Here is a 15867-nt window from a genome sequence, read left to right as displayed (position 1 = left end):
TGTACTTATCTAAACTTCGCTTAAACGTTGCAACCAAACCCACATCTGCCCCTTGTTCCCACTTGTTGTTCTCGCCTCTGACAAAGTCAAAGGTGAATAAAAATTGAATAAGAAGTTTGGAGGAACATCTTTAGCCAGAGTGGAGAAAACAGGGGATTTGCTTGCGTGAGCGAAGTATGAGAGATTGATGAGGGAATGGGAGAAAGTACAAACTCTGGACATGCAGCGGTGGTGTTGAACCACTGGAAGAACCATTCGCATGTTCTCATTTGAGTAATTTAGTGTGGAGAAATTGGCTGCTGTATTTCTTATGTTGGAGTGGTTGCAAATGCTTTGAAAGTACTAATTATCCGTGAGTCTCTGTGAAATGAACTGGGTCAGAAAAAGTTCAAATGGTTCAATTTAATATCAGAGAATGTATACAGTATACGGCCTCAAATTCTTACTCTTCACAGATTTCCACGAAACAAGAAAACCAAAAGAATGTACGATAGAAACATCAGAACCCTAAAGCCCCCCCCCCCCCCCGAAGAGACGTTGATGAGAGTCCATCAAAAAGTACAGTCCATAACCTGGCACTCTGGTATCTCAGACAGGCTCTGGCGCCATCTGTTGTGCAGAAGGAGTACAGCCCAAAGCATCGACTGTTTATTCCTCTCCATAGATGTTGCCTGACCTGCCGAGTTCCTCCAGCATTTTGTGTGTGTGTTGCTGCAGAAATGTTATTCTTTAGTTGCAGTAGACTGTTTCAGAAACCTTAGTGTGGGGTTGTAAATCCCTAAATCTCATCAAATCTATAGTAAAACTCAACGGACCATCTGGAAATTCCGATGCTTGGCGTCTGGCTCACCAGCTAATGTTTGCTGCACTCCCTTTCGACTTGCTGGAGTCCTGTTTCTGATATTCCCTTTGATCCTACCTCATTCCCTGGGAAATTTATCACAAGATCAAGTAACAAATTTAAAAAGTGACTTAAGAATTGTGTTGAAGTGTTAATATCTGAATCAAGTTCAATAGTCTGAAACATCTGCTAATCCAACACCACCAAGTTCCTGATTGTGCTGCACCAGTGAAGTTTTAGTGCATCAATGCTATCCTCCCTTGCAGTGTGACACCTTGGTGTGAAATGACAAAGTTGTGATACAAAATCAAAGTAAATTGCTCCCTTTGTCACTTCCTTTCAGTTACCTGATGTTCAGATACTCCAGCACCTAGTGTCACTTTATGTACAAACATCAAGCTATCTATATAAACTAGGGTGGCGGGGTGGTGATATGTCTTTACCAAAGGAGGTGTAAGGCACTCCTTCCCTCCGCTAGCCTGCAGGTCACCCTTGAGCGAGGTGTAGCACCTGTTAAGTCCCCCCCTCCTGATCAGGTTCACTTGAAGCCATGGGAGCAGGTGGTGGATGGTCGTATGAGCAGCTGGTGCACATCACAAGTCTTGGTTATCCAACCACTGACGCCAGGCAGATCATCTCTGAAGAGTATTGATAATGTCTGGGGTCTCCCATCTTGTAAAGTCACTGCCCAGAAGAAGGCAATGGCAAACCACTTCTGTAGAAAAATTTGCCAAGAACAATCGATGCAAAGACTTGTGATCACCCATGTCATACAACGCGGCACATAACGATATAAGCTAATCGTATGTATAAACAGCCACACTGAAACAGTTACTAAAAGTAGTATTTAATAGGATTATATTTATATTCATTGTGTTTTTTTTATGCTGCATTGGATCCAGAGTAACATTTCACCTTTCACACTTACCCTATGACCTCTGGTTGTTGTCCCTCCCAACTTCAGTGGAAAAAAACCTGCTTGAATTTACCCTATCAATACCCCTCATTCTTTGGTATATTTCTATCGAAGTTCCACTTGTTCTCCCTCTCTCCAGGGAATAAAGTTCTAACCTCCTCAGCCTCTCTCTACAACATGGGTCGTCAAGTCAAACTTCAAAGTTCATTTCTTATCAAAGTGTATGTGCAGTATACAAATCTGAAATTTGTTTTCCCCACTGGCAGTCACGAGACAAAGGAACACCATGGAGTCAGCTCGTTCAAAGAAAAGCATCAAGCCCCCGCCCCATGCACAAAAAAATCGCGCTAACGGTAACGAAATAAGCGAGAGAAAACAGGCTGGCATATTTCAAAACAGTTCAGCTCAGTGTTCGTTATTTGCAGGCCGCCCTGATTCAAAGATCGCCCAATAATAGTAACAAAAAAAGAGTGACCAGAATTAGAATGAGAAATAGAACACGTCATAAAAACTGAATTCGAGTCCAAATCCACAATCCATGTCAATTAAACTTCGCTCTGAGTTGGGATGTATTTTCTGGTTCTGTAACAATCTACTACAATTAAAGAATAAACTTATTTCTGCACTGGTTTTTCTGACCCAGTTCATTTCAGAGAGCCTCGTGTACAGTTATACTGTATCGTGTCCTGTCTCTCAGTGGTGTGTGATTGACGTAAATTGTGCTTCTTCCCCGGACAGATAACGGAGCTGTTGAATGACGTGGAGAGGCTGAAACAGGCGCTGAACGGTCTCTCGCAGCTTTCCTACTCTGCCGGTAACACCAAGAGACCAAGCCAGCAGGTGGAGGCACTCCAGAACCAAGTCAAAACCCTGGAGCAGCGGCTGGCTGTAAGTTGACCATGTCGAATATACATGATGCACCTACACTTTAAATGTGCAGGGAGCCTCGAGGCACCGTGTTGTGACTTCACTGCGTTCTCTTCAGTGTTGTATAATTACTGAGATACAGCGCAGAATTGGCCCTTGCAGCCAAGCTGCCCAGTTTAATCCTAGCCTAATCACAGAACAATTCACAATGACCAATTCTCCTACCAACCGTTACACTTTTGGACTGTGGGAGGAAACTGGAGCACCAGAGGAAATCCACTAGATCATGGGGAGAGCGAACAAACAGAGATGGGAATTGAACCCAAGTCGCTGGTACTGTAAAGCGTTGTGCTAACCACTACACTACCGTACGGCCCCATCTTCAAACAACTATTTACTAAAGCCCATCATCCCTACTCTTTTGTGGGCCAGTCTTTCAGGTTGTTCCCAGGTGTAGCCCATCTTCAAAGATCCTTCCTCTCCCAGGGATGAGGTCTTTGGAGTTTCTGTTGCCGTCTCTGTAGCTCTGGGATTTTACAGGATGGGGTTACGAGCCCCTTGCCCAATCCTCCTCCTTTTGCAGTCAGGCTTGGGACTATGGCAGCCCAGGTTTCAGCCCAGGTTGGAAATAATGTTTTCTTTATTGCTGATGGAGATGAGGTGATGGCCAGGTCCGCAGACTGAAAGGAAATTTTGAGGGGTATAGATGGGATAAACGCAAGCAGACTTTTTCCTCTGAGGTTGGGTGAGACTACAACTGGAAGTCTTGGGTTAAGAGTAAAGGGTGAAAGGTTTAAGGGGGAAATGAGGGGAAACTTCACTCAGAGAGGTGTTGAGTGTGTGGAGCGAGCTGCCAGTGCAAGTGGTGCATGCGAGCTCAATTTCAATGTTAAGAGAAGTTTAGGTACGTGGATGGTCCTGGTGCAGGTGAATGGGAGTAGTCAGTTTAAATGTTTTTGGCATGGACTAGATGGGCCGAAGGGCCTGATTCTGTGCTGTACTTCCCTGTGACTCTAATGTCATTTCCAGTACACAGGTGTAAAGGAGAATGAAATAATTGTTACTCCAGATCTGATGCATCACAACAATACCATAATGTCACCATGATCATTATGTACCGAGTCATATGACATGGGTGATCATGGTCTTTCCACGACCGTGATTATTCTTGGCAATTTTTTCTACAGAAATGGTTTGCCATTGCCTTCTTCTGGGCAGTGTCTTTACAAGACGGGTGACCCAGCCGTTATCAATACTCTTCAGAGATTGTCTTCCTGGCATCAGTGGTCTCACAACCAGGACTGGTGATCTGCACCGGCTGCTCGTATGACCGCCCAGCACCTGCTCCCATGACTTTGCCTGACCCTGATCGCTGGAGGTGGGAGGTGGGGGGTGGGGGGAGACTAAGCAGGTGCCACAGCTTGTCCGAGGGTGACCTGCGGTCTAGTGGAGGGAAGGAGCACCTTACACCTCCTTTGGTAGAGATGCGTCTCCACCCGCCACCCTCAATAACATAAAGAGTACAATAATAATAATAAACTTTAATAAATATTAATACGTAAGATAGCTTATAACACAGATTAAATGTACCATACATTGATGGATTATATATTTAGGCATAAAGTGACGTTAGGCGCAGGAGTGATTGTACTTAAGGTGACTCTGAGAGGAAAGGACGAAGTAGTGGTGTTGGGGGTGTGGAGGGGTGGATGGGTTACTGGGGGGAGGTGTTGATCAGTCTTACTGCTTGAGAAAGGTAGCTTTTTGAGTCTGGTGGTGCTGGTGCAGCCCATGTCGCCCCCTCCCTCGAGAGAGGGACAGCAGTCACTGAGCAGGGTGGGTGGGATCCCTCACAATACAACTAGCCTTTTTCTGCCATCTTTTTTATATAATAGCAGGTAGGCTGGTGCCTGTGATATTTTGGGCAGTTTTGAGTGTTATTAATGTTGTGAGATGTCTCTTTCCTTAATTGAGTAAAAAGATTAAAGTGGAAAGAGTGCAGAGAAAATTTACAAGGATGTTGCTGGGACTGGAGGACCTGAGTTATAAGGAAAGATTGAATAGGTTAGAACTTTATTCCTTGGAATCTCGAAGACTGAGGAGAGCTTTGATAGAGATGTACAAAATTATGAGGGTTACAGGGTAAATACAAGCAGGCTTTTTCCATTGAAATTGGCTTGGTTACAGCTAGAGGTCATTGTTTAAGGGTGAAAGGTGAAATGTTTAAGGGGAACTCTGGGGGAAACTTCTTCACTCAGAGTTTTGACAGAGTGGGACAAGCTCCCTGCATAAGTGGTACCTGCGAGCTCGATTTCAATGTTTAAGAGAAGTTTGGATAGGTACAGGGATGCTAGGGGTATGATCTAGGTGTGGGTTAATGTAGGGGTCCCCAACCTTCTTTGCACCGTGGACTGGATTAAAATTGACAATATTCTTGCGGACTGGCCGACCAGGAGTGGTGGGGGGAGGTGTTCAAGTAGGGTTAAACTCACCTCAACATGTCTTTTACAGTTAGGCTTGCCAACTTTCTCACTGCCAAATAAGGGACACAAGTAGCAGCCAAATCCCGGGACACTTTACCCCAGGAAAGACTACCATGACCGTGAAGCCTTGTGCGGGCTCCTGTGTACGCATGCGCGTACGTGCTGATTTTTTTCCCCTGCAAATTGGTTTTTCCTTCATCTTCCTGACTATACTGTACATACATTATCTAGGCTGTGTATTTATCATATCATTCCTGCTTTTACTATATGTTAGTGTTATTTATTTTTGGTTTTATGTGTTATTTTGTATGATTTGTTAGGTTATTTTTTGGGTCTGGGAACGCTCACAAATTTTTCCCATATAAATTAATGGTAATTGCTTCTTCGCTTCACGCCATTTCGGCACAAAAAGTTTCACAGGAACGCTCTACCTTACCAGGGGAAATACGGGACAAGGGCGGTCCCGTATGGGACAAACCAATTTAGCCCCAATATACAGGATATCCCGGCAAATACGGGACAGTTGGCAACCCTATGTTCAAGTTCAACAGTGCGTGACAGGGAATGAGGAAAGGTGCAGCTGACTCATATCGTTTCCTCGCGGCCCAGTAGCACATGCTTTGCGGCCCGGTACCGGTCCACGGCCCGGTGGTTGGGAACCGCTGGGTTAATGGGACTCATAGTTTAAATGGATTGGCAAGGACTAGATGGGCAAAATGGCCTGTTTCTGTGCTGCAGTTTTCTGTGATCTAAAAAGTTGAGCTAATTTGTTCACCTTATATGCTAACGCAAGGTTAAATTAGTGATAACCTGTCTTTGGTTCATTCTGGTTATTTAAGATGTAAGGATACAATAAAAATATTAAACTTTAATTTTCATGATTCATAGCAGTAAATTTTCAAGTATTAAAAAAGTTGAGCAGTATGTGTGAATTTCCAGAGCAGGGAGTAAGGAACAATTAATCTTCATATTCTGTGTTACTCACCTTGCTGTATGCCAAAGGAATATTGAATTATCATGTTGAATATTACATATTGGTTTTCTTTCACGTGTCCTCTGTACTAGTTCAGAATATGTTGTGGATAAAATGTGATCTGCACTCAGTGGCCATCTGTACGTCTGCTCATTAATACAAATCTCTAAGCAGCCAATCATGGCAACAACTCCATGCAGAAAAGCATCCAGACATGGTCAAGAGGTTCATTTGTTGTTCAGACCAAAAATCAGAGTAGGGAAGAAATGTGATCTAAGTGACTTTGACCGTGGAATGTTTGTTGGTGCCAGATGGGGTGGTTTGAGTATCTCAGAAACTGCTGATCCAGGGATTTTCACACACAACAGCGTCTAGAGTTTACAGGGGAAGGTGCAAAAAGCAGAAACATCCAGTGAGCAGCAGTTCTGTGGGGGGGGGGTGGAATGCCTTGTGAATGAGAGAGGTCAGAGGAGAATGGCCAGACTGGTTCAAGCTGACAGGGAGGTGACAGTAATTCAAATAATCGCACGTCACAACAGTGGTGTGCAGAAGAGCATCTCTGAATGCTCAACACGTCAAACCTTGAAGTAAACGTGCTACAGCAGCTGAAGACAACAAACATACACTCTGCGGCCTCTTTCTTAGGTACAGGAGGTGCCACTTCACATTCTGGCAACATCCTTGCAAATTTTCTTTCTATTATTTCAGTCTTTTTGATATCTTTCCTGAAGGTATTGTAGGTGCTTAGATCATTAAATGTGCCTGTTAAGTGTAGCCTTTCATGATCTGACAGATTTAGGGTGTCCTAATGATGAATTCTTTCCTGACTTAACCTGCACCACTTACTCAGCTTGATCAACCCTGCTGGGGCCTAGGCCGCCATCAGCTGCTCGCCAGCGTCCTCTGTCCTGGGCCAGTCTCTCAAGTTGCCCCAGGTGTCACCCATAATCCTGGTCCTTCCTCTCCCAGGGATGAGGTCTTTGGGACTTTCGTTGCCATTTCTGTAGCTCTGGGTTATTATGGGATGGAATTGCTAGCCCCAGGCCTAACCCTCCTTTCGCAGCCGAGCTTGAAGCTGTCCATGGTGGTGTTTTATCCTCCACCAGCTCGGATAAACCTGAATCAAATCGGAAAGCAGAGAGGAAAAAAAAACTGCACCTTCTAGAATCCTGAAGCGAAAGTATTGCTGGAAATAATTCAGCAGATCAAGTAGTGTGTGGAGAGACACAGAATTTGGGTTAATTGGCCTCTCATCAGAACTGGTAAATTAAGGAAACGATGTTGTTGCTGAGAGTTATAGGGGTGGGAAAAACAGCATATCTGTGACAGGTGGAAACCAGGGTCATCCGGACAACCTGGATCTCCACCCGTCACAAACTTTCTCTTCCGTCTGCAACCTCGTTTCTTACTTCCCTGATTCTGATGAAGGAACATTGACCTGTATTGTTAGCCATTTCACTCTCTGTATATAATAGATAAAGATGAGCTTTATTTGTCATATCTGCATTGAAATATCCCCATTGCACGTCTACGGCTCTGCCGTGGAGAGTGTGAAGAGCGCAAGGTTCCTTGGTGTGCACGTGATGATTGATCTAACCTGGGCCCTCAATTCTTGTCAAACTGGCATAGCATTGTCTCCACTTTCTGAGGAGACTGAGGTGTGCAAAGCTCCCCTCTCCTGTTCTAACGGCTTGTTTTTGATGTTTTGCCCAGTTTTTAATCCGCGTCTTTTCCGATTCTCCGCAGGATGCTGATCGGCAACACCGCGAGGTTATTGCCATCTACCGGACACACCTCCTCAATGCTGCACAGGTAGGGGGGCGCTGCGGACACAAACGTTGCACAAGCCCCGTTAGCAACTGACGTAATAGAAATACATCAATGCTGCAGTCGGAGACTCGTACAGAGGATGCTTCCTATAGCGGGGAAGGCTAGGCTCGGAACACAAGGACGTCCCTTCAGAACAGAGTCGAGGAATTTCTTTAGTTGGAGGGTGGTAAATCTGTAGAGTTCATTGTCACGATTCACTGCCAGTATATTTAAAGCGGAAGTTTATATTTAAAAGAGATATAATGTGGAGGTTTCATAAGGCATCGATCAGACCACATTTCGAGTATTGTCAGCAGTTTTGGGCCCCATATCTATGAAAGGATGTGCTGACATTGGAGAGAGTCCAGAGGAGGTTTACAAGAATAATCCCAGGAATGAGGGGGATCATCATTAAAATTATGAGGGGGGAGAGATAGAGTTGACGTGGAAAGGCTTTTTCCATTGAGAGTGGGGGAGATTCAAACAAGAGGACATGTTGAGAGTTAAAGGGCAAAAGTTTAGGGGTAGCATGAGGGGGAACTTCTTTACTCAGAGAGTGGTAGCTGTGTGGAACGAGCTTTCAGCAGAAGTGGTTGAGACAGGTTCGATGTTGTCATTTAAAGTTAAATTGGATAGATATATGGACAGGAAAGGAATGGAGGGTTATGGGCTGAGTGCAGGTCGGTGGGACTAGGTGCGAGTAAGAGTTCGGCACGGACTAGAAGGGTCGAGATCACCTGTTTCTGTGCTGTTATATGAAAAGGCAGATATGTGTGTCTCGGGGCCTGTACTCACAGGTGTTTGGAAGAATGAAGGGGGTGGGGTATCTCATTGAAACCTGCTGAAAGGTCCAGTATAGCTAGGCCTGTTAGGACATGGAGAGGATGTTAATAGTAGGGGGTGAGTCCAGGACCAGAGGACACAGCCTCAGAGTAGAAGGATGTCCCTTTAGAATAGAGATGAGGAGGGATTTCTTTATCTAGTGAATGTTGAATCTGTGCAATTCATTTCCAGAGACAGCTGTGGAGGCCATGTTATTGGGTGTATTTAAAGTGGAGATTGATAGGTTCCTGATTAGTAAGAGTGTGAAAGGTTATAGGGAGAAGGCCGGAGAATGGGGATTCAGCCATCATCGAATGTCAGGCCAGACTCTGGGCCAAATGCATTAATTTTGCTCCTGGTCTTCTGGTCTTATAGCACAGAAGCTGGCCTTTCATCTCAACTGGTGATGAAAATTTCCAACCAATCTGGTCCCATTTTCCCACTCTTGGCCTATATCCCTCTAGTCCAGGGGTTCCCAACCTGGGGTCTGCAGGCCCCTCAGTTAATGGTAGGGGTTCATGGCATAAGAATGGCTGGGAACCCCTGACCTAAACCTCCCCCCGCCCCCCTTTATCCACTTACTTTTTAAAAAGTGATGTTAACCACTTTCTCTGGCAGCTCGGTCCATTTACAGACTATACTCTGGATGGAAATATTTTATCAATGTTTTGTGAGGGGCAGAAATTGTATTTAATCCCTCGCTGTCTTTGGGGGGAACTGAAACTCCTGTCCCTGAACGGCGGGTTCTGATCTGTGGTTCCAAGCCCCCCGATCTTTTGTTGGACTGTTCTAACATAGAACGTTACAACACAGTGCAGGCCTTTCAGTCCACAATGTTGTGCTGAACTTTTAACCTGCTCTGAGATCAATCTAACCCTTCCCTCCTGCACAGCCTCCATTTCTCCATCATCCATCTGCCTACCTAAGTCACTCTTAAATGTTCCTAGTGCATTTGTCACTACCACCAGCTAGGCGGGGTGTTCCACACGTTCACCACTTTCTGTGTTTAAAAAAAACTCTTTGACATCTCCTCTGTACTTTCCTCTAATCACCTTCAAACCATGTTCTCTTGTATTAACAGGGATGTCCCCACTGTAGTCATAAAGTCATACAACACTACAGGACAGATACAGGCCATTCAGCCCATCTAGTCTGTGCTGACCTCTAGAATCCTCCGATCCATGTACTCATCCAAACTTCTCTTAAATATTCAAAGATCAAATCTTCCAGTTTAAGATGGCACTGGTGACCCTTGGGTGGTGGCTAAGGAAACAAGGATAGCAACTGAGTACTTTGTTAACCACACTTTTTCTGGCAAACGATCATCGCAAGTAATAGTCTGCAACTTCCCTTTGGACTTGGAAACAATTCGACGTGGCAGAACCGAGGCAAGGCGAGGTGGCAGGCTTGTCACCAAGAGTGTGGAAGAGAGTGAAAGGTCAGGTACAGGAGGAATCGAAGCTGTGGGGTCTGGGCCTCAGAGTGTGTCGATGCTACTGAACACGAAATCCAGGCAGAGATTTACAGGCCGAATTGAGGCGGTGAAGTCTGGCGTAACCAAGCAGCAGAACCCATTGCTTGGACAGAAATTTCTGTGCGGGGCCTGATTGAAAAGGTCAGGGTGTCAGGGCCTGAGGCGAGGTGGGGGCCAGTTCAGATCGCATCTTGAAGCAGCAGGACCCAGTGTTTGGACGGAGAGTTCAGTGCCAGACCAGATTGAAAAGGTCAGGGTGTCAGGGCCTGAGGCGAGGTGGGGGCCAGTTCAGATCGCATCTTGAAGCAGCAGGACCCAGTGTTTGGACGGAGTGTTCAGTGCTGAACCAGATTGAAAAGGTCAGGGTGTCGGGGCCGAGCTGAGGTGGGGTGGTTCAGATTGCATCTTGAATCAGCAGAACCCAATTTTTGGACAGAGAGTTAAGTGCTGGGCCAGATTGAAAAGGTCAGGGTGTCAGGTCAAGGTGAGGTGGGGGGCTGGTTCAGATTACATCTTGAAGCAGCAGGACCCAGTGTTTGGGCGGAGAGTTCAGTGCTGAACCAGATTGAAAAGGCCAGGATGTCAGGGCCTGAGAGTTAAGTGCTGGACCAGATTGAAGAGGTCAGGGTGTCAGGGCTGAGCTGAGGTGGGGTGGTTCAGATCGCTGCTCCACGGTGTTTACTCGGCTCTGCACTGAACTATGGGACTCCCGCGGACTTCAGTTCAGAAACACTATTTGCTTGCGGTTACTGTTTGCATGAGGTTTCCTTTAATTGCGCATTGGGTGTCCAGTGGACTTTTTATGGGCTATTTTATTCTTTGATTTTCTTATGGGTTTATTTTTATGGGCACGAAATGGCTTTTATTCTCTGCCCGTTAGACGGTCTTTGGTTTCTTTCTATCATGGCTGCCTGTTAGGAGACAAATCTCAAGGTCAGATAACGTATAAATACCTTGATAATAAATGTACTTTGAACTCAATGGAAAAAGCCTGCTTGCATTTACATCTCTCATAACTTTATACACCCCTATCAAATCTCCCCTCATTCTCCTACACTCCAGAGACCTATTCAACCTTCCTCTAAAACTCAGATTCTCAAGTCCCGGGAACATCCTTGTAAATGTTCTCAGTCCTCTTACAATCTTATTGATATCTTTCCCGTAGTAAGGAGACCAGCGCTGCACTGCATTGACGTGGGATCTTAGGTTAGATTACCTTTTTCTGTCACGTGCACATTTTGAAATATAAAGCAAAGTGCGCTGTTTGTGACAAGTTAAATCAGTGGGGATTGTGCTGGGCAGCCCGCAAGTTTCACAGTAATTCACAACTCACTAACCCTAACCCTAATTCGGACCGTGGGAGGAAACCAGAGCACCCGGAGGAAACCCACGTGGTCACGGGGAGAACGTACAAACTCCTTTCAGACTGCAGCGGTAATCGAACCCCGGTCTTCCAGCTGGCAGTGTAAAGCATTCTGCTGACTACTGAGATACCATGCACCCTGTTTGTGGACAGATGGGAGAAGCAGATGCTGGGAATAGAGGTGGCGGAGTGAATATTTAACAGCTAAGAGTAGGGGTGGTTTTGATGAGCGGGGTCAGTCACCAGAAGAGGAAGTGTTGTTTGTAAAGGAGGTGCGAATTTTTGGGGGGAGGCAGAGAAGATTCAATGACGCCTTTCAAAAGGGAATTGGAGAAACTTCGACGGGAAGAAAAGTTCAGGTCTCTGGGGAAGGCGTGGAGGAATGGGACTGATTCAACAGCCCTGACAAAGAGCCGATGCTGTTGTATTGGGCCAAACCTCTGTTGTTTCACCCTCTGGGATGTTATCAGGTGGCCTACAGATAATAAACGGCAGAGCGCTAGATTGAACTGAACTGAATGTGCCTGCGTTGTGGGTTGGTGTTTTATATATTCATTTTTTTCCCACTTTTTTTTTGCTGTTTGCGCAATTTTTTTTGTGCTTTGGGGATTTGAGGTTGATGGTTTTCTTTGTTTCGTGGCTGTCTCTGGGAAGAAGAGCCACAGGGTTGTATACTGCATATGTACTTAAGTAACTTTGAATATTTGCTTGTACACTCACTCTGACACCTAATCCCTCCCTTCATTTTAACCTTAAAATAACGTGTGTCGAAGGAAAGTCTGTTCAGCAGCTTTTTTTCTCCCTTCTCTTGTCAGGGTCACATGGATGAAGATGTCCAAGCTGCTTTATTGCAGATCATTCGGATGAGGCAGGAGTTTGTCTGCTAGCAGAAGGCTGGAGCCTGACTATTTACCCTGGCTGTGTTAAAGGCTGCCGCAAGTCTACTGGAAGTTGCTGGACAGTATATCCGGTGGCTCAAGTTGTTCACCTTTTTAAAATAAGCCCCTTAATATTGGGGGGTAAAAACTGGGGGGTATTCCAATTTGCACCCTCCCACATTCGTCATTTCAGATATATTGCTTTATTAAGAGTACAATTCAGTTCGTATTATTGGAACGAGCAAATAAATGCTATAGATTGAAGTTACATTTTCATCTTTGACGCCATTGTCATTTGATTAGGTTTCATGCCAATCTTTAGCCCTGCCTGACCCCCTTGGGAAATCTGTAGCCACAGAAGTCTGTTTTAACTTGCGCCTTGGCCCCAGGGGTTTAGTAATGTGTTGGACTTGGGTTGCGTTGTTCTGTGACATTTACAGAACTGGAAGTGTGAAAGCCTGCTGCAGAGCCCAACATCCGATGGGCAAATGTTCTATTAGATGCCGTCCCCTTCATGGGCCTCCTGGGATGCGGTGAGCTTTGAGTCCAGGAAGATTTACAGACATAACAAACTTAAAGCAAATGTTTAGTTTGCTTTGATGTCCGACGTGAGCCGCAAACACGTTGTAAAAAGATGCATTTTGCATTTTACAAACCAGCGGCTGTTTCCACCAACCTTTGACATCTTGGCACACAGTTCCAACTTGTTTCTTTTTGCTAATTGGCCCTCTGGATTTTTTTTTGATTTTCTTTACAAACTGGCTGTTTATTTTCTCAAATGTAGAGACTGTTTTTGAGGAACGAAAGGAAGTATGAAGAGAATGGCCATAATCAGATCTTCTGAAGATGGGTGGGATATCGAACTGTTAACATGTCATCACGATCAAATGATTACTATCAGCGGTATTTGTAGTTGTATACTTTTTTAAAATCAAACTCTGATCACGTACAGTTTCCTTCCTTTTCCTGCGCGATTTGAGTCTCGGGTGGCTTAACAATTCTTGTTGTGTTCGTCCCTTGTGACAACGGAGCAAGAAAAGAGGGTCCCTTAGGTCACACTCAGTGCGTGTGTCCCCCAACCTGTGATGGGTACGGCAAGGTCATTACTATCATCTGAAATACAGGCTGTCTTCAGATTTTCTACCCACAAATTAATTTAATTGCTGAAGAATTATAGTTCACTTCCACCACTGAATTGTAGTTTCCCTGTCTTTAGTGTTGAAGCTTTGATGTACAGGGTGCAATAACTATCTGTATACAATGAGACAATAATCTGATCTCTTAAACAGTCCCTGAAACAACCATCACTATGAAACAACTATCAACTAGCTCTAATGTGCAGAGAGCTTAACCCAGTTAAAATCGATATTATTTCAAAGCAAGTATATATATATATATATCTATCTACAGCAATGCCACAAATTCTCTAAGTTTCTGTGCTGACCCTTAATTCCACATTGAAGGCAAGGGTGGTGTAATGTTTCCTTTATCGAGTTACTTGGCTGGCCAAGTCCGAGTTCTAATTTAACTGTTAATCAAAGTGCTAACTTTTCGCAGCAAGTTTGTAGGTTTGCGTTCGGCTTCTGCTGTACACTGTTAGTGCTTAGTGCAGTCGGAACTGTCCTTTTGATTCGATTCTTTACCGAACCGAGGTACTGTGCTATTTCTCAGCTGGACTGGTCCTGCAATTTTTGTTACTGAGTTATACTGGATACGTGAACCTGTGTTTAATTTTGTCAGTATTCATCACTTTATTCCTCGAGCACATCAAATAGTTACCTATTTGTAATGTGACTGGATTGAATGTTACAGAATGAAGATTGTACATCTAATTATAGATCTTGCTGTTCATGACTGAATCCTTTCTTTCGATGTTAGTTACAACTCCATCCGCTACCCACTGATTGGGTGGATTTCCGGTAACTTCAGGGTGGAAGGGCATGGTCTCCAGTCACCCAAAGTCAAAGCCAAGTTCACTGTCATCTGCACAAGTACGTTTATACACGGGTGCAATAAAAAGCTTACTTGCAGCATCATCACAGGCACAGAGCACAATTCACAAATAAAACATGAACTGTAGACAGTTTTTACAAGAAAACACAATCGGAGCAAATCAAACACAAGATCTGTTTTAGTGCAAACTGGTCAGCGTTGCTAAACTGCGATGTTTAGGGCTGTGCTGGTTGAAGGGGAGTAACTGTTCATGAACCTGGTGGTGTGGGAGTTCAGGTTTCTGAACCTCCTGCGAGCAGATGGCATGGCCTAGATGGTGGAGATCTTTAATAATGGATGCTGCCTTCTTAGGGCTGCAGCTTCTGTAGATACGACCGATGGAGGGGAGGGAGATGCCCCTGATGCACAGCGCAGCAGGCTGGTGAATCTGTGCTGCTGGGATCCTGGTAGAGTCGAGGGTGAGTTGGGATCCTGGTACAGTCGGGGGTGAGCTGGGATCCTGGTAGAGTCGAGGTTGAGCTGGGATCCTGGTAGAGTCGAGGGTGGGCTGGGATCCTGGTAGAGTGGAGGGTGAGCTGGGATCCTGGTAGAGTGGAGGGTGAGCTGGGATCCTGGTAGAGTTGAGGGTGGGCTGGGATCCTGGTACATTCGAGGGTGGGCTGGGATCCTGGTACATTCGAGGGTGAGCTGGGATCCTGGTACATTCGAGGGTGAGCTGGGATCCTGGTAGAGTGGAGGGTGAGCTGGGATCCTGGTAGAGTGGAGGGTGAGCTGGGATCCTCGTACAGTCGAGGGTGAGCTCCTCCATGAAGCATACGGCACAGAAGCAGACCCCTCAGCCCAATGCACCCGTACTGAGCGTGTTGCTTAGCGAGTTCGTCCCACCTGCCCGTGTTTGACCCGTGGCCTTCTAAACCTCGTCTATGCATGTGCTTATCTAGATGGAATTTAAATATGCCCACCTCAATCACTATTTCTGGTAGCTCATTGCAAATACTTAATGTAACTTGCATGAAAAAGCTGCCTCAGATGTCCCTTTTTAATTCCCCTGCCTCTGATCTTAATCTTCAGCCCTCTTTTGTTTGGCAAGTCCCGAGGGCGGGGGGGGGGGGGGAACAAAACTGTCTGCTTTCACCCTTGTCTGTGCTGCTTATGACCTGCCAGGGTCACCTCTCAATCTGCTGCCTGACCCCCTGAATTCTCCCAGCATCTCGAGTGCTTCGTTTCAATCCTGATTTGAAGACCCATTCTCTTCTCACTTCTCTGTTCGTCAGCACAAGTCCAACTGTATCCTTTGATGCCCTTGATGTGGCTCGTAAAACTTAAACGATTACACAGCTTATTTTACTGTATTTAGAGGAACAGGCAATGGGCTGCACTGCCCAATAACCCAGCTACTTAACACTAGCCTCATCACAGGGCACTTTACAATGACCCGCTAACCTGTATGCATTTGGACTGTGGGAGGAAACCAGAGCACCCGGAGGA

The 15867-nt window shown here is 45.4% G+C and overlaps 1 protein-coding gene across 5 annotated transcripts in view; it reads left to right on the top strand.

Annotated features, from left to right (window-relative positions):
- The window catches only part of LOC134355786 (uveal autoantigen with coiled-coil domains and ankyrin repeats-like), a 195030-nt gene extending 180756 nt beyond the window's left edge, over positions 1 to 14274 (top strand). For all 5 annotated transcript variants that reach the window (XM_063066198.1, XM_063066197.1, XM_063066195.1 and 2 more), the window contains 3 exons: positions 2496 to 2645; positions 7827 to 7892; positions 12364 to 14274. In XM_063066198.1, coding sequence (XP_062922268.1) covers positions 2496 to 2645; positions 7827 to 7892; positions 12364 to 12435 — 288 coding nt within the window. In that variant the 3' untranslated portion in view covers positions 12436 to 14274. The remainder of the gene's footprint in view (positions 1 to 2495; positions 2646 to 7826; positions 7893 to 12363) is intronic.
- Positions 14275 to 15867: the final 1593 nt, after the last annotated feature.

This window comes from Mobula hypostoma, chromosome 13 (assembly GCF_963921235.1).
Source record: "Mobula hypostoma chromosome 13, sMobHyp1.1, whole genome shotgun sequence".
Lineage (NCBI taxonomy): Eukaryota > Metazoa > Chordata > Chondrichthyes > Myliobatiformes > Myliobatidae > Mobula > Mobula hypostoma.
The sequence above is the reverse complement of the archived record's forward strand: the minus strand, read 5'-3'. Positions and strand labels throughout refer to the sequence as shown.